The sequence below is a fragment of the Lytechinus variegatus genome, chromosome 13, assembly GCF_018143015.1.
Source record: "Lytechinus variegatus isolate NC3 chromosome 13, Lvar_3.0, whole genome shotgun sequence".
Taxonomy (NCBI): Eukaryota; Metazoa; Echinodermata; class Echinoidea; order Temnopleuroida; family Toxopneustidae; genus Lytechinus; species Lytechinus variegatus.
The window spans coordinates 30,696,692-30,716,562 of NC_054752.1; the positions used below are offsets into that span (position 1 = coordinate 30,696,692).

General features: G+C 37.2%; 2 protein-coding genes across 2 annotated transcripts; both read right to left on the minus strand.

Moving 5' to 3' along the window:
* Positions 1-3,507: 3,507 nt before the first annotated feature.
* LOC121426895 lies at positions 3,508-6,316 on the minus strand. The gene is made up of 3 exons (XM_041623301.1): positions 5,716-6,316; positions 4,476-4,691; positions 3,508-3,941 (listed from the first exon to the last, which is right to left on the minus strand). The coding sequence occupies exons 1-3, from the start codon at positions 5,965-5,967 to the stop codon at positions 3,708-3,710; spliced, it is 702 nt and encodes a 233-aa protein (XP_041479235.1). The 5' UTR covers positions 5,968-6,316; the 3' UTR covers positions 3,508-3,707.
* A 4,313-nt stretch (positions 6,317-10,629) lies between these two features.
* Positions 10,630-15,080, minus strand: LOC121426812 (fibrinogen C domain-containing protein 1-like). The gene is made up of 3 exons (XM_041623209.1): positions 14,889-15,080; positions 12,612-12,873; positions 10,630-11,791 (listed from the first exon to the last, which is right to left on the minus strand). Exons 1-3 carry the CDS (start codon positions 15,063-15,065, stop codon positions 11,532-11,534), a joined length of 699 nt encoding a protein of 232 aa, XP_041479143.1. The 5' UTR covers positions 15,066-15,080; the 3' UTR covers positions 10,630-11,531.
* Positions 15,081-19,871: the final 4,791 nt, after the last annotated feature.

The following is a 19,871-nucleotide window of genomic DNA, read 5'->3' on the forward strand; positions in this document are numbered from 1 at the left end:
ATGACATGTACAGTAACCCCATTTCAAAACCGTACACAATAAAAAGTATTGATCCCCTCGAAAGAGGCTTTTGGAGATCTAATGAATATTCATAAACCGAAAGAGCCATCTTCTTTGTCATTTTGGATGTATATATGCGTCAGTGGTTTCATTGAAGAAATTCGTTATTTGAGTGGTGGTAGTTCTTTCATTTGTTGTTAAAGGAACCGCTATTGAGATGACTTTAGGCAAGGATCAGGGGCCGATTGTTCTTTCCAAGGACCGTCTTTCGTGTCGCCCATCTTTTATGATACGCTATAAGCGGGGTGTTTCTGAAAATTTATGATAAAGAATAAGATTCGTCAGCTTGCTTTTAAATCAAATTTTATACAATTTCATGATATATCACATCATTTTAAAAACAAATATTTTGGTTATTTTAATGGACGAATGAAATATGTTTGCAGATGATTTATTTAAAATGCGTTTCACATGGCGCATCATAAAAGATGGGCGACACGAAAGACGGTCCTTGCAAAGACCCTTTCGTGCAATCGGCCCCTGGTCATTACTCTTTTGAAACGCGTTTGTCTGTCAACAAGGCCGGTGCCAAAAGTGGGGGGCGCAGGGGGCGACAGTCCCCTATTATTTTTTCAAGAATGGGAAAAAATTAGAAAATAGACGGAAAAGGGAGAGGGAAACAGAAAGGGAAAGGTAAACGTGTAACTCGAAAACGGTCCAATTGAAAATAATATGACGTCACAACCACTCCCCATACCGTTATGCCACCTCTGTCTGTCAATCATTCATAACAAAAGCCCTTATTCTATCCCTTTGATTTATATAGTTCTACCGCCATAATAATGGGGAAACCAATCGCAAACTTGGGAGTAATTGTTAACGTCATCCCTCATACACTTTCAGGTCTGTATAGGAGGGGAAAAAAATCGATTACGCATTAATCCTTGAAAATCAGTGTCTGATTCTCTTTAAAAGCGAGAGATTGCCTTTTCATTTGTTCCTTTTTGAAAACAGTAGGCCCAATTAAGATTTATTTGTTACATTTTTTTACATCGACACTAAAGCACATTTTTTTAAAACACATTTAGATCCCTATAGAGATGGCGCCATAATTTGCTGTCTTTGCAATGCACTGTCGGTGTAATAAAACCTAGTCTGTCGCGATGTCTTGCAAAAAAATGACAGAGAAGAACGTTCATGTTTTTTTTTTCATTTCCAATTACCTTTCAGTGATCTGATTGAAATGAGATTTTTCTATACTACAAAAACAGGTTTTACAGAAATCTTCTCATATATATTCAATATTCTGGTAGCAGAGTTTTTACGACGAAAGTAAAAATAGAATGAAAGGGACATTCATGTTCTTCCTCCTAAAATAAAAACAACACATCAACGCTTTATGCGAAGTTTTAAAACGTAAAGTTTGAAGCCTTTCTATACTTTATAGTATAGTATGTAGCTATGTATGCAGAAACAAACCCTTTATTTTCGCACTTTCGCATATAGAGCATAGTCTAAAGTAGTGAGACTAGATTCATAGAGAGAGACTTTGGAGTTTGGAGTCTTCACTCCAGACATGGTTTTAGTTTAAGTGTCAAATATGACACTTCCACCGTGTTCTTTCAGTAGCTGGGTGCAAATGATATTTCAATAACAGCTTTACTTTATCTAGTCACAATTGACTCGAAGACAGTCATTTGTGACTAGAATAGTAAGATATACATGACTCGGTATTTTTGCTGCATCGATCTGACTCCCCATGTAGTCATTTCAAATAGTTTGTTTTCATAATACATTGCCAGAAACAGTGATCTTTAAGATAACACTTCAGGGGCTTCAGGGCCCACTCTTACAAAGTGTTACTATTGATCCGAGCAACCTCAACTATGACGGACATCCATCCATGTCATAGTTTTTCTGCAGGAAATTTGCTCAATGTCATTTGTACAACAAAGAGAAGTACACCAAATTTTCAAGAAAACGATGAATTTAGGAATGTACATGATATCTAAACATTAAATTTGAACCCATGCATTTTAGATGTTGACGTTGCTGGCTTTCCATAATTGTATTTGATTAGATCAATCGACACTCCTGGTAAGATGGACCCTTAGTGTTCGCACAATTTTATAAATTAAAATCACATTAACGATGTCTAATAACGTCTACGATATACATATTGTTTACATATTTTTTTAACTAGATACAAAAAACAGCAGTGACAACGACTACACAGTAAAATAAAGATTTTTTAATCAGTAGTTTACACTTAATATAATAAAAATTATGATTTGTAATTATTTTTCCGGTTTTTCAGTAGTTTTAACTTATCTTTTAATTTACTTGATTTATTTGGATTCAATATACATAAAGAAAATTCACGTATTGCTAGCTTGCTTTAATTGAGTAAATTTAACTCAATTAGCTAAAGATGATTATTTCTTATTAAATCATGTTGAATGTACTTATATTTTTCAATTAACGCTTTATTTAAATAATGCATGAATATTCATTAGAGCAAGTAATTTTTTTAATAACTGTCATATCTATTTGTGTTTGAAATTGTTTTGGATAAGGGTGTGCTAACTATTTCATTCTTTTGTTGAATCAAAGAAAGAGCAACATTAAATAGTCATTTAGCAGAAAATTTCAGATTTCTTTTTAGGTTTTCGGAAAACTCTTATATTATTCTTACTGTTCTATTTGTAAGAATGAAATGATCGCGTATAAATATCAACGTCAGTACCTATACATGTACAGGTAAGTGACAATGCACAACGTCTAATATTGGGCAAAGGATGTCCAAGATGAAAATGATGCCACTAAAAGTGGGACGATGAGGGAGGGGACTTTCGAATCACGATACTCCACTCCCCATTATTTTTTTTCAAATATTTTAGTGATTGTTCTACTTATTTGAATTAAGTAATTGTAACTTAATTTTCTTGAGTAAAATGGATGCAAAGAAAATGAGCAAATTTCACTTAAAACAGCCAAACTCACAAATACTTGAACAAATTAAGGCAATTCTTTGCCACAATTTTATTGAGTAATTCAACTAATTTCTTTAACAGTGTACCATAACAATAAGCATAACTAATTAAGAATAGGTATCCCACATTACACGCAAGTAGATAACAAAGATCCACAAGAGAGGGGAGTAATCATGACAAGGAAAAAATGTGAGAGTAAAATTAAATACAAAATGAATCATCATTAAAACAAAATATACATCTACAAGACAACAATAACAACAAAGATCCGTGATTCCAGGGAGTGGGTTACTTGGCCTGTTCTGCCGTCCTGAATCGACTGGGACAATTCGGTCAGTTTTTGCAGCATTTAAGTCCTCCTCTGGAGTGTTTTTCTGTGTGTGTTTTTTTTTCTTTCTTGTTTGCTTGCTTTCTTTCTTTTCTTTTCTTGTTTTAATAATCTTTCCTCATTTTCCCTTTCATTTCCTCTCCTTTTTTTCGTTTTCTTTTTTTCTTTCTTTCTCTCTCTCTCTCTCTCTCTCTCTTTCTTTCTTTCTTTCTATCTTTCTTTCTTCCTTTGTGTTTTTTTCGCAATATCAAGACCAGGATGAAAGTGATCCTTATCCTAGTGAAATAATGTAGATCTTGATAAATAAAATAATAAATAAATAGGTTAATTCTCTATTTTTCACCGCCTGTCGGAATATATTCACGTTTTGCGTCTGGTCCACATTTTTATGCAGCCTTTGGTCCATCCGTTGACATGACCGAGGTACATGACTCGATCTGAATACGATAAGCTTGGATATGCGTTGGTTGGTTGTCCATGTCGACGTGGAATCCAACAATGTAAGCAAACCGTACAGTCGACATACATGTGCAGGAAGCACCGATCTTTGAACATATTGAACATGTTGAAAGGGGGTTTACACAGATCTCACGGAACACCCGTTGTGTATGACCGTCGGCCTGAGATACATCAAGAAAAATAAGATGTTTTTCATTTAACGGACGCTAAAAAATATTGGTCTTCTAATAATCGAGTAATCATGTCCAGTCTGACGGTAGCAGTACCGAAACTAAAACGAATGGCCGAATGGCCTATATGTAAATATATGTCTTAATCTCCGAGTCTATGAAATCATTAAACAAGACTTAAAATGCTAATAAACATGCAAAATTGTTAACTTGTCGGCGCAAAGTTTGGTAGGGCCTATAAGGTGCGCAGACAATTTCGGATTTTTTTTCTTCTTCACCCCCCCCCCCCCCCCCGTCCAAAACATTGATCAGCGATCCTGCTACCAAACAATGCTTATGAAAACAAATACAGAGAAAAGGCTGTTATATGGCTTTGGCTAAACATTTTTTAGTAAACTGTTATTTTAATTCATTGAAATGTTTATATATTCTATGTAAACTTTATATCAACTTTGATATTTACTTAATATTGTTTCATTTCAAGTTGCATATAATTGTAGGGAAATCTGAAATCTGAAAACTCACCTGAACCACTTGTATGACATAACCATTCGCATCATAGACTGTCACAAGAACATTCGGAGTTCGGATAACCGGACAGACCCGAGTCAGGTGATCGGCGCCGCGCTTGAATCGGCGTCGAATACTCGGGTTAGTTTCGTCCCACAACATGATATCTTCGTCAGCTGATGTTTGGTCTCCGAAGAAGTATTGGCCGAATATTTCCCTCATCTGTTCCTTCTGTTAGAAAATAATCAGATATGAAAATTACATATATATATAACATAAAGGAATATAAGTACTATCTGCAAATCTGTATTTTCGCACTCCAGAAGTTTTTTAACATGGTAAAAGCATATCGGGTGAGTCATAATTCATGCATGTAAGGGTAACCTAGAAGCATTTGAGTGTATAAAAGTGGATGATATTAATTCATTTCGAAGTAACATGTGGGTGAAACAACTTCTTTGGCAAGCGGTGGACAGAGGCACGGCAACGTTTTCTTAAAATCTTATATTGAACTTGGAGATCGAGCCCTTGATAATTTTATAGTAGTTTTGGAAAAGGATTGGTTAATATTCATGGATCCCGATACCCGTAAAATTAACCGGTAAATAATACCGCAGTACAGATCACCGCATTTATGAAAGGGCATCATTAAAGGTCAAGTCCACCACAGGAAAATACTGGCTTGAATTAATAGAGAAAAATCAAACTAGCATAGTGCTGAAAATTTCATCAAAATCGGATGGAAAATAAGAAAGTTATGACATTTTAAAGTTTCGATTATTTTTCACAAAACAGTGATATGCACAACTAGGTGACTCAGTTGATGACGTCCATCACTCACTATTTCTTTTGTTTTTTATTGTTTGAATTTTATAATATTTCATTTTGTATAGATCTGACAATAAGGACCAACTTGACTGAACCATATGATATTAAGCAATGCTAATTCCACATGTTCAGGGAGGAATTAATCGTTGTATCACTTAACAATCAGGAGAAAATTAGAATATTTCATATTTCATATAATAAAATACAAAAGAAATAGTGAGTGGATGACGTCATAGTCTCCTCATTTGCATACCAGCCAGGATGTGCATATGAATGTTTTGTGAAATTAAGCGAAACTTTAAAATATCATAACTTTCTTATTTTACATCCGATTTTGATGAAATTTTCAGTGTTATGCTTGTTGGATTTTTCTCTTTTATTTAAATCAACTTTTTGCTGGGGTGGACTTGTCCTTTAAACTCCCTACCTGACTGGTTGTAAAGCCTGAAACGATGGGCATGGTGTTGCTATAAGTCATGCTGCGGTTGGTCTTGAGAGCGGCGACCCTCTTCTGGGCATTCTGGATCTCTATCAGCTGCCAGTCCTCCAAGGGAATAAGACCCGCCTGTGGACACTCAGGACACTTCGGCCTGCAGTACTGGAATGATCTGTGGCCTTGCACCGGTACGAGTACGAAGACGATCACAGTGACGGTCAGGAGATTTGTAAATCGTTCCATGATCTGGCCTAACCGGTTAGCTTGGATTTCTTTGAATATCTGTCTTACGGTCGATCCAGGAGCCCGGGACGGCTCGAAAAAAATTGACCGCAAAATTCACCGCGTAATGAATGAATCTTCCTTTGATCAATCGCTCGTAACCCAGATTATATTTAATGTCTAAAACGAGGACTATACTGGCATAATTATGGTTGCAAACAAGTTCAAAGCTGGCGTATATTTACAGAATAGATTTATCAGACATGTGGCATTAGTGTATAATACAAAGTGTAGTTATGAATCATCATTTCGCACCAAGGTTGGAATAAGTAAGTTGCAACAATGCGTCCTAATGATTATACAGGTATTGACCGACACGCCTGTCTGATAAATCTATTATCTGTAACATGTGTAAGGGAGAAGGCAAACATATAATAGACCTACCTAACTGAAATCATAAACTATATTTATTGATCGATAATTCGTTTGTTCGTGGCAGATGAATATGAACTTCTGTTCATATTCACAAATTTCTGTTCATATTCTTATGCAATCATCATCCATTCATTCTTATTTTTAGTGCTAAATGTGTTTTTGTCCATTGTTTTGTCAAAGTTTTGATTATTATGTTTCAGTTATTTTTCCTTCTTTTTCCTCTTGGCTAATTTGTGAAATCATTACAGTTTCAAAAGTTAGTCAATGGTCTGGTTAAATAAACTGTCCCATGGACCGGTGATGTTAAAGATATAACAAAATCTACAGTTGAGTTTAAAGGACAAGTCCACCCTAACAAAAACTTGATTTGAATAAAAAGAGAAAATTTAACAAGCATAACATTGAAAATTTCATCAAAATCGGATGTAAGATAAGAAAGTTATGGCATTTTAAAGTTTCGCTTATTTTCAACAAAATAGTTATATGAACGAGCCAGTTTCATCAAATGAGAGAGTTGATGACATCACTCACTCACTATTTTCTTTTGTATTTTATCATATGAAATATGAAATATTTTCATTTTCTCGTCATTGTCATGTGAAATGAAGTTTCATTCCTCCCTGAACACGTGGAATTCCATTATTCTAACATTTTGTGCTTCAGGCAAGGAGGTCCTAATCATCAAATTCGTAAAAATTGAAATATTGTATAATTCAAACAATAAAAAACAAAAGAAATAGTGAGTGAGTGACATCATCGACTCTCTAATTTGGATGTAACTGTCTCGTTCATATAACTATTTTGTTGAAAGTAAGCGAAACTTTGAAATGCCATAACTTTCTTATTTGGCATCCGATTTTGATGAAATTTTCACCATTGTGCTTGTCTGATTTTTCTATATTGATTCAAATCAGCATTTTTCTGAGGTGGACTTGACCTTTAAATGTGACTCTGTGGTCTACTATGGACAAAAAAGCAACAAATATTCATATATATTGATTTGCATTTGACTGTACATTTAAGCGTAAATATAGGCATACAATTATTATTATCATCATGATTATATTACAATCATCACCGATTATTTATAGGTCAACAATATTCATTGTTATCAGGATTATACGGGAGCACCTTGAGCACCTATCAAGGTGGATATGTGCGCGATACAAATGCCCTATATTGTTATTATTATCATTATTATCACAATTATCATAATCTTATCATTATCATCATTTTCACTACAATTACTACTAAAATTTTTGTTGCTGTTATAGCAACTTTTACTATTATAATTGTCATTATGTTTTATTATCATCGCAATCGCCGTCATATCATAATTGCTTTTATACGCTAATTTAACATGACTACACAGCTGACAAAGAATACATATGAATTGTTTCCAATAATTATTTTTCTATTTTATTTCACACATGAGACAATGAAATACAGTACATTCAAATATAATCCGAAGTATGGGGTATATGAGGCGTAGAATACGAGAATGTGAGGAAATCGGAACACGGTCACAGTAATATTTCAATTAAATATACATCCTATAACATATTTATACGGTAATATAATCAGTGGCAACGGAACATTATTTGGGAGTCTCCGCATATCGACACATGGAAGATCCAAGAACAGATAAAGAGTATTGTCCAATGCCCGTCATTAAAAAAACAAAACAAAGAAGTCTCAAGATGTCTAAAATTGATGAATAAAATGATTCTCGACAAACGGCATTTTAGCGATTTTTCGTCAGCTCGGAAACTTAGGACGACAATGCTGTCCCGGTTCGCCAATATCAGTCAAAGACCTCCCAACTTTCTTTGCTAGTTAATTTTGACGGGCTTTGTCAAAACATGTATCGTGTTTACACACAACTCGGTTCGAGTGTTGAATCCTCAGGCAAGGTCGAACGCTGCGAAGAGGGCAATTGTGATCGCGTTTATACTGAAACAAAAAGGCGAGTTCGACACAGCCCGCGGATCACGAACGGAAGTAGAATAGACGTCACAAATATATGCCGTATTTGACCTAGGTCATGCGGGTTCGACACGGCTTTCTGTTTACACACACAAAAAAAAACATAGGCGAGTCTTACTCGGCTCGCTGGTTGAAACCTACGATTTTGGCGGATAAAAAATGTCGTGTTCGACAAGGCTCGCGGATCACATTGATCGCGTTTACACAGCATAAAATTGTCGTGATAAGCGCGGCTCGCGTGTCGAACCCACGAGCCGAGTCACTGTGTAAACACGGTCTTACTCTGTTCCTGAATACTGATGAGTACGTCGCTAAGCGAAGACCCCCAAGTCTGCTATGCAGACTCTGAATTGCTCGTCAGATGGGATCTCAGCGCGTGATGTGGATCCTTGTTATCTGATAAACCATCGTCATCTCGCAACCCTGACCGGTCAATAGAATCAGCCATCAGAACAAGTTATTAGCAAATTTGTTAACTAAAATAAATGACTGGTCACATGATGCATTTCAGCCAATCATTTGAGTAGGACCCATATCAATATTTTATGATAATTACTATTCCCTGAAAAGTTCATACGAGACGTGCATTTTTAAAAAGCCACGAGAAGCGCTTTTCGTGGAGGTCATTGTTACGTTCGCTAATGCTTGACTAACCGACCTTTCACACGGTAAAAAAATGTAATTTGAATGATTCTTATGAAAAAAAGGGCTAATTAATTTTTTAGCACGTGTGAAACCAAACTAAAACATGATTAGAATCACAGACGCTAATCACAGTCACGAATTAAAATTCTACTCCGGAGGTGAATTCCAGTTCCATTCCATTCAAATCACATTTTTCGAGTGAGTGTGTGAAAGGTCCGATGATTCTAAAGACGAATTGCAATCATCATTACAATGATGATTCAAGATTCACATGTGAAAAGGCCCTTAAGGAACAACAATCTTTTGAAAATGGCGGTCCTTTATCACATAAAGCAATCAATGTAAGTATCCAATGTACAAAAATGCATATTTTGTATAACATTAAAAGACTTCTGATAAAGCAAATAACATGTGTTATAGGCGGTTATAGGCCTATATGCACGCGTTGTCGTTAAATATTGAGAAAATTGAGAAAGCGAGCTTTTGTAAATGCCGGTCTTTTATATAGAAGTACCCCATAATGAATTAATCTAAATAAATGAATAGATAATAGATATCACAATACTAGTTATTACCATTTGAATAAAATTGAATTCCATATATTTTTACGAGCTAAAGAGTCCACATGTTTATTTTGATCATTTTTTTGGTGGAATCCACTCCCACTATAACACACAAGTTAACAAGGCCCCTGACGAATGTTTCACTCCCGCACAGTTGGACTGACTGTAGATATACAATAAACACTAACCACATATCATTAGAAAATAATGGCAATAGAAGTCTAACGACTATAAGCATTACATAATTATATACAGTACATAACATGATTGAAATCTATAATTAAAAAGCATATTCAATAAGTTAAATCTAAAAATATTTCCATTTACACAGCACCTGGTACATAATACACGTAAAGGCAATAGTCAGAAAATCCGAGTATAATCTACGCCACAGTTGAAATTTGGAAATATCATACATAAAACGGCGTATGAAAATGATAAATACACACTAATATTAGTGAATTCTCTATTCTTCAGTTTTCTTATTCATTCATTAAGATACTTCTTATGATTAGGCGAAATCTGAAGACGATCGGGAGTGTTTGCTTCACAACGCACGACCGATTCAAGAACATTGGAAATGTATTGCCAAAATGACCTTCGTGACAAAGAACAACAAAAATTCTTTGTCGAAAATTGGTGACTCAAACAGCAGTTTCATCCCGGGCTCTGGACAAACGGCATATTTGCAATTTTTCGTTAGTTCCGAACGTAAGACGAAACTGATGTTCCGTTTCACCAAGTTTCGACAAAGACCTCCTTGCCTGTTCCTTGTCATTTGATGGGTAGTTTGAACACATGTACTTCTTTTTGAACCCGTTGTGCGTCATGGAGCGAAAACCCTCTAATGAAAAAAAAGAACCGTTTTCGAATCATGTACTGCATTCCTGGTTTTCATGACATAATTATTCGAACAAAAAAGATGTCCTGTAAACAGAACGTAGCGATGCATCCCAAGAGCGGGGAAATAAACCCGTCACCACATCCCATTGGCTGGATAGAGTGTTCATACTCGAATAGTTTCCATCGCCCTGAGACCTGCTACAAACCGTTCAACAGCTTCAATCAAACGTAAGTCCAAAAATCAAACACAACTTGATTCTAAACTGATCAAAGGGACTTGGGTCTTGTATATGGGATGTGTCAGGGACTTGCCTTTGATTTTTTAAGTTGCGATCAAATGCAACTCTTTTATCAACTTGTTGCCTTCCACTAAATAGACCGACTCCAACCCCACCTATACCATGAATACACCAAGCTAGTTCATCTGAATTTCAGCCTTTTATTCTTCTATAATTGTCGGTAGCCCGTGACAGCAATACATGTTTACAAGTTAATGACTAGTGACATAGCAAGTGAGCTTGATGTGTTGAACGTTTTCATATTTTCAACTAGTATTTACAACAATAACTTGGTAGTTTTTAACCACTTTCATAAACAGGCTTAGGTAATACCATCTTCCAAAACCTGATTATGAAAGCTAGTTACAAACAAGACCGACCTTCATCAAACCCAAGCACATAACTATTTTGTTAGCACAGTTATCATTGAGAGTTGCTGAATATTCGGAGTGACTTCTCTAAAAACAAATCAAGTATTTTATCATTTGACTTTTGAGGTATCTTGGAGGCGTATGTTTCCCTCAAAACTTCAGTCACATTGCCATAATGGAAAAAAGGAAAAGAAAACCGAACTTGAACCCGTCCAATGTCGTAATACGCAGCATGTAGCCAAGTTCCTTGACTTCTTTAATGTTAATGTCGGTATTATCGCCAAACCACAAGTCTACAAATCGCTCCTCTTTTTGATTTCTGGTTGACACTTCGTTGTCTTTAGGGGTCTTTACCCACTATCTGTTAGTGTCCTAATTAATCCAATCGAATTTCTGTCTCTTCTGGATGTGACTGTCTACACAATGTTGCTGGACCATGACTGTCGCTGCATTTTCTTTCCACATTAATCTGCAACTGGGCGCAATTTCAGTTGTATCATCTTCAACGAGTAATTCGCTCCTTTCCACGGTGTCCACACGATGCCCTCTCGTGTCCGTTCCGTATGGCCTCCGAGATAGAGACCGTTCGGGTTGGCCTCAAGGCAGCGGTTATACCACCACCCTCCTTCGCCGGAGTCTCTTGCGCAGTGGCTCGTATTGGTCGAGTCGTGGTCGCGGTCTTTCGTGCTGAACTCTTGACCGTCGTGGTAGGACAGTGCATCACCTGAAAATCAATCAGAATACTAGGTTAAGTGGGACGTGAGATTGATCAAGGGAGTTTTCAAGGGAAATTGGCACGTCTAGGACGTTTACTCATCAATAGTTCTCCTCAAAAGCGAAGTCGAATAGAGATTTATGAATAATAAACGTTATGCAATTGTGATGTTTATAATTACTTCCCTTGCCATGGTTAAGTCATATCTCTAGAGGAAGCTTTGAGCACGTTTTACGTGGTTGTCACCCTAAGAATTGATTCAATTGTAAATGAACTAACCCCTAGAACTAGAATATTCAAATGAGGTTTAACTTTTTTGTGAGATACCTTGTTGAAATAAATATCATACGGGCCGAAAATATTAGTTACTGAAGAAACGGATACATAGTTGATCATAAACGACTGATCATCCTTCTGTCATTATAGGTAACTAAGCGCACGTCGCCTAATTTTCTACGATGCAATCAGGTCGTATGCTCAATGTCATTAGGGTATTCTTGCAACTACAACGGGGACGTATTTAAGAACACAGTAAATGTATTGAAATTGCCCGAGATGACATAGTAGAGCTGGGAGGTGTTTGTCGGAAAGTGGTGAATCGGAACAGGAATTTCGTCCTGAGTTTGGAAGGTGACGAAAAATTGCAAATATGTTGTTTGTCCAGAGTTTAGGACGAAACTGATATTTTAAATAACCAATTTTCGACAAAGACTTCTTGGTTGTTCTCTGTCATGAAGAGAAATCGACAATACATTTTCTATGTACTTGAATCATTTGTGCGTCGTGGGAAACGCAGACCCCTATTGGCTCCCTTGGCGTTTCTTTTTACCTGCGATTCCGTGGTATTCTCCAACGTGTAGCCTATAATTGGACGCTGTGCCGTCTACCCTAAACCATGTATACCCAGCATGCACTGCGATGTTGTCGAAGTCGGACATATCGACCCTGAGTTCGTATTCGTCTTGGTACGTAAGTCGATGTAGTCGATCAAGGCCGAGCCAGAACTCGCCTTCGGGTGAGCCGAAGCCCCTCCGATAGCTGGCCCAGCCGCGTCGGAACTGTTCGGAACCATTCGAACGGCGCTGGAAGACCTGTAACGAAAAAAAGGTGAAGCATGTCAACTGCTGATAGAAGTTGCTCCACTGGATGAAATGCATTTAGGTGTTATACATATATAACTGTTCGAAGCTTGCTGATGACACTTTGGCATGTAGGCCTGTGGCAAGTTACTTTGTGATTGATATTGATAGCATGAGGTGAATTTGAAATATGCACATGATGACTTACATTCTCACTGTCGGGTGACACTTTATTTCGTACGAAGTGTATTATTTGCCTCCGGTCGATTCATATGGAAATATTCAAAATAGATGGAAAAACTCGGGCTCAAAACTTTGAATTTTTCCCCAATCGTTTGCATTTCAGTCATCAGAGTATTACCCTACGAAACACTCTTAAAAATGTGGAGGAACTCGACACCACTACTAGAATTATTTTTCTAGAACTAATTGAATAAAATATATAAATATTTTGCCACTTCTCACACTTTGATGATGTGTCAAGTCTTCAAAATTGGACCATGTTAGATACAATGAGCAACTTTAAATTTTCATTCAAAAGAACAATATAGCAGGCTGAAAGCATGGACCAGTAATTGCATGATTTTGTTGTGGCACCATCTATCGACCAATGTGCTACAGGGAGACGATATGATGTGTATTGCTACGTGCATGGACCGTCGAATTACTACATGAAAGTTCAAAATTTCTCCGATGTTGGAGGGTGAAATAAATTTTGAAAAATAGGTAGGTAGAGATAACAAGTGGAATGCCTCTGGCCGTCTCACCTGCATCACGCGGTTCAATATAGCAGCAGTGCTGACTTTGAATACTACTCTAACTCGCACAAGATGTTCAGTGATTCATGGTTACTCTTATGTCCACTTTTTATGAACTAGACCAATAAACTTACAGAGATATGATGGTTATTCACCAAAAAAACCCCAACATGGCCAAAGTTCATTGACCTTACATGACCTTTGACCATGATCATGTGACCTGAAACTCAAATAGGATATTCAGTGATACTTGATTACTCTTATGTACAAGTTTCATGAATCAGATCCATAAACTTTCAAAGTTATGATGGTAATTCAACAGATACACCCAATTCGGCCAAAGTTCATTGACCTTTGACCTTGGTCATGTGACCTGAAACGTGCACAGGATGTTCAGTGATACTTGATTACTCTAATGTCCAAGTTTAATGAACTAGCCCAATAAACTTCCAAAGTTATGATGGTAATTCAACAGATACCCCCGATTCGGCCAAAGTTCATTGACCCTAATGACCTTTGACCTTAATCATGAGACCTGAAACTTGCACAAAATTTTCAGTGATGCTTGATTACTATTATGTCCAAGTTTCATGAATCAGATCCATAAACTTTCAAAGTTATGATGGGAATTCAACAGATATCCCCAATTCGGCCAAAGTTCATTGACCCTAAATGACCTTTGACCTTGGTCATGTGACATGAAACTCTAATAGGATGTTCAGTAATACTTGATTAACCTTATGGCCAAGTTTCATGAACTAGGTCCATATACTTTCTAAGTTATGATGTCATTTCAAAAACTTAACCTCAGGTTAAGATTTGATGTTGACGCCGCCGCCGCCGCCGTCGGAAAAGCGGCGCCTATAGTCTCACTTTGCTTCGCAGGTGAGACAAAAATTATGCACAGCAAATAAGGGATTTTTTAGTTCTATTGTAAAGCCATAAATTATTAAGATGTTACAATACTGTTCCGCACTCATCAAAAGTGCTGATATGAAGAACATTGATAGTCTGTTTTACCGATGTCTTACTGGGTCAATTCATTATCAAATGTCCCTGAAAATAAATTCATTTAAAGAAAATTGAATATAAAAAAGGAATGAAAAAAAAGTTAATCGAATCAGATAAAAAGTAAGAGATTGGACGATAGAAAAAGAATGGGAAATAATAGGGAAGGATAATTCCCCAAAATTAATGGAATTGAGTTATTATGGGAAAAGGTAATTTATTTCTAAATATTTTTTTTCGTTCTGCAAAGAATGCACGTACCGTCCAACCACCGCCATCAGTTACCATATCACAGTAAACTTGGAAAGGCCAGCCGTTATGATCAGGTTGAATCGTGTACATTCCGCTCGAAGTCGAACCTCTCTGCTGTACGTCTTTACAGTCCCTCGGCAAAACGCCTGGACAAAGCAAAAAAGAAAGAAAAAAAGAAAGAATCATAACAAAATTAAAGCTAATTCTGATTGAAAATGATAAGTACATTCTTTTTTAATAAATCAAATGTGTTAATTCATTTCAGAGGTTTGAAATAAGAGCATTATAACGGGACTTTACCAGAAAAGGGGGCCCTTGGTCAAGATTCATATTTTTAGGAAGATCATCTCGACGATATACAGTATTATGCGATAAGGCATACAGGGAGGGGGCAAAACACGGGACCTCATCCCCTTCTATCGTAAACCTGGTAAATATTCACTGTGAAAATCGCACTTTCCATACAGACATACATGTATACATCCATGGCCATTCGCGGAGATGAGGGTAGGGGCCGGCTGCCCCTATCCTCACATTCCCCATCCGGAAATACTGACTACATAATTATACTCTATTTTTTATACAAAAATAAATGTAAATGTTGCATCAAACGCTTTCGGGTTTTTTTTTTCGTTAAACCTTAAAATGCCTTTGTGATAAGCTCGGCAACCTTGTTTCCTCTCTTTCTAATGCTATGTGAAGCATTACCCCCGATAGCTCAATCCATGTATTCTCCTCTAAATAGAAGCCGTGTACAGTCCCACCCATAGGTTCTGATGGTTTCTGTTCAATGAACGATGGTAATGGCAATGACACATTCTGTCGAGAATCAACACGACTTGTACGTGCCTCAGCTCACCGTGGTACTAAAAAGAGTTATGATTTATTATCATATCAAGTAAATCTGATTTACGAGCACGCGCTCCAGACTGGAAGGGGGTGGGTGCACTAAGAACAGAGGTTTAGTCACCCTTATAGAGACCTGAACACACACACACCCTCACACACACACCCAACACACTCTGTACCATGTATAACCATAGTGCTAACAAATCTCATTTTGAAGCTACAAAAGGAAAGACAGTATTCAATCTTTGAGTTATTCAAAACCATGAAACTCTACATAACCACAATTAGCTGGCCATCATTGATCATAAGAAATAATTCTATGAATTATGTAGCGAGGCTAACGCTCTGGTACGTGATCTTGATGCTATCGTTGGAAGACCCCCGGAGGACCCTCCATCGTGGCTGGTGCGACTAGATCTAGTGTGAATTAATTCGTTAGCATTGTTTTTGTGTAGGATTAATTAATCATACAATTGGCGGACTTGTTAAAATACATTTTATCTGTGTGTGCGTGTGTCTTTTAATACACCTTCCTTCTGTTTTTCTGCCTCGATCCGCTGCTTTCAGAGATAAGCCCTATGATGTCAGAAGTGTAATTCCAAAGCTACCTATTATCATCCATGGGTTGAGCTTGAGCTGAACACGTTGATTATCATAGTAAAAACAAGGAAGTTAGAAATGGCTACATGTAGGTTCTGAACCTAAAGCAACATTTTCATTCGACACATGAATTTCATAGACGAAAGATGAGGTTTAAGGAGCAGACCGTCTTTGAGGATCTGGCGGACCAAATATGCCAAATACAGGAAGAAAACACAAGTAAACAGTGTTTCGGGGGTGCATCAACTCCATGGTTGCATTGCAAGAATAGCCTTTCAGAGATTCCTTGAGTAAGGAGATGAGATTGATTAGATGAGTGAACAACGATTTGATTGAATATTTATTTGGACCATTGCTGTGTAGGCCTGTACACAAGACCCAATCCCGGTTGTGACGATCTCAGACATTAATTCATTCACCTGGAAATACGTGGGATCAAACAAGTTTATGAAATCATCGCTTCTCGAATTTGAATACAGCCAAAGGTTAAAACTGTTATGACTTTAAAACTGGTTACGATGAAATGATTGTGTTTACATGTTCAGTTTCACTCTGTTTCCCTGATTCTTCAATGACATTTACTCGATCAATTTGACATGATAATTTTTGCATAAACTCCTGTACACAAGGGTTTCCTATACAAAAATATCTTTATTATATCAAATACAAATGTTCATGACAAAATTGTTATCGACAAATAAAATCCAAGGATGTAGTTAACTTTTAACAGATATAGCATTAACAAATTATATCTTTTTTAAAGTTTATGCAAGCTGGAACCACATTGTAGACGGAATCTGATCCTTAAAAAGTAAACTTGCAAACAAACTGTCAACCGGTTGCAGGCTTGATGGGCTAAAACTGTAATCAATCGTGTCATCTCGTTGTCTTGCCAGAAATATTTTACCTTGACCTAACAATGTCTCATCACTGCCGCACACTGGATATTAGAAGGGTTACATAATTTTTTTTCCTCATTCCCCAGTTTCCTTTCCCTTCTGCTGGCTTTATGGACCATTTTTTGTGCGTGCATATGTGTGGATCACGGGTGTGAGTGTGCCTGTGAACAGTTGGGTGTGGGTGAGGGTAGGCGCGTGTGTGTGACGGGGTGTGTGAAAGTGTGTTGAATGACCTACTTCAGGGGACATTATCTTACATTTTACCCGGGGACACCCTACAATTAAGCGAGGACTCCTCGTTCAAGAAAAGTAAGCAAATCAAATCCTCATTTCATTTTACACCGTTTTGAAACATCGAGTAACTGATAGAAAAAAAAAAACCCACGAAATTTCGATTTTTATCACTCATTACTCTCATATTCCCTTTAAACTCATGCAAATAAAGAAAATACAAATTATGAAGAATATCAAATGAGGTCACATGACATATTATGATTTATTGGCACTGACGCCCGAGCAATGACACGTCGTGTTGCGGTCAAGGGTTATCATCATTCGGCATATTTTCAGGGCGGGAGCCACGCGTAAAGTCAGGGACGGCACCCCCGGGGTTACCCTGACACTTGATCGTGAATTGGTAATAAGGTGGCTATGTTTACCCGCGAGGCCATGATACTTTCAAGTTCTGCAAATCCTCCAGCACTTAGATACAAGAATGGATACGCGTGATAGTTAAAGTCATATAAGAAACATCACAATTTGACACCCCTAGCATGCCTAGCCCAACAACAAATCAATAATGGCTTCTGTATATTAACTATAAGCTAAGTCCAGAAAACAAACATGACGAATAGGCAAGCCCGTAAACTTTTAAAGTTTTGTTAAAATTACCTCGCTTTCTTTTATTATATGATAGGCGAATTTCAAAACAAGATATTATGTAAGCATGCCTGACATAACAGAAAATAGAATTTGCAGGGGCTAGGTGGGTGTTTCATAAAGCTCTTCGTAAGTTAAGAGCGACCGGTGATCCTTTCTTGTGGTAAATGACATACAACCAAAATGTTCATTGGCGATGGTTTACGCGTAAGAAAGGATCACCAGTCGTTCTTAAAGTCGCTCTTAACTTAAGAACAGCTTTATGAAACACCCACCAGGTGACTACATTAGTGAACATTTATGAAGGCATCTTTTTTTCATTTCTACTTTGAATTCTTAGACGCAATGTGTTTTCCAGTAGTTCAAATGAAAAACACAATTCTATAGAATATGTGGATAATCAAGACCTCAAGTTGGTGCTTTTCTCAACGAAAATTAAACTACCATGGCATTTGAGTTCAAAGGACCTTTTGATCGTGCGCAGAATTGAACTACGAACTGGTCTAACTGACCCATTGTGTTCCATGGAAACATCGCAGAAAAGCCACAACTAGTATCTAAAGCTCGAAGTGCACGGAATGTCATGTGAACATTGCTAGTGAAAGTTATACCAGTGGATATGATGATAATTGGAATATATTTGGGATTTGACAGAAAGCGACCTAGATATTTAGCGAAACTAGATATAAAAATCCTGTAATGTAAAATGTGGTTTTATGACTGATTACCCTGAGCCTATATATGGTTCTTATTTTTTCGGCGGAAGCGGGGGGGGGGGGGGGACGTGTCCCCCCTTAAATTTGAGTTGGGGGGACGATCCCCCCCCCTAAATTTTTAGGTGATGACCTTTTTTTTTTTTTTTTTTTTTTGCTTGTCAATTTTTTTTTTGGCTTGTCAAAAAATTGTGGTGGTCCCCCCTAAAATTTTTGGCTTCCGCCGCCAATGGTTCGTAAGCATCATATCTGGGCTTGATCAATTTCGAAGATTTTTTTTTTACTAAAATTCACCATATTTCGTAATCATTGTTGATGTACCAACGATTATATTCTATGACGTATGGATTTTGAGGGGGGATGAACGAGGCGGCTTCCTAAGTTTGGCAGCGATAAATCCATTGTCATGATCATGTTGGGAAGACTGGCATCAGTGTCCCGTTCCATTAAGTTGCCTTTTTATATATATATAACAAATTCACAACTTCTATAACAACTTTGCATCCAGCCAATCAAATCGATTGATTTCAGAAGCTTTTAAATTGTTATTGCAAATTTGCCATAAGGACAAGTTTGTGAAACGGGCCCTGATCTTATTAAAAACGTGCACTGGTGGTATTTCTGGTGGTATCAGTGGTTACCTCCAGGGCAAAATCTAATTATAAAGCGATTGAGCAATATAGCAGATCACACAGGATTGGGTATCTGTTCCTTAATGGGGGTAACTGAACACAAAACGACTTTTTCCTCGTGTGTGATCAACAAAAGAAGAGGGGTGTCGACATGCCACTAATCATTTGACACATCCTCAATCAATGCGCCTTGACACGGCTCTATTCCCGCCCCTCTCCTAGTCTTCTCAGTATAGTGATCTAGAGGGCGCTTCATGAGCCCCACCTGTATGATATCGACTGTACTTTATTGCATCAATTATACCTGCAAGTGAGTGTACTCGTGTATTTACCAACTTGAACGGAGATCTTGAACAAATGAGATTATGGGAAATTAGATAAAATGTCACCTTCACACCAACATAGTGCAAAAACCATGAT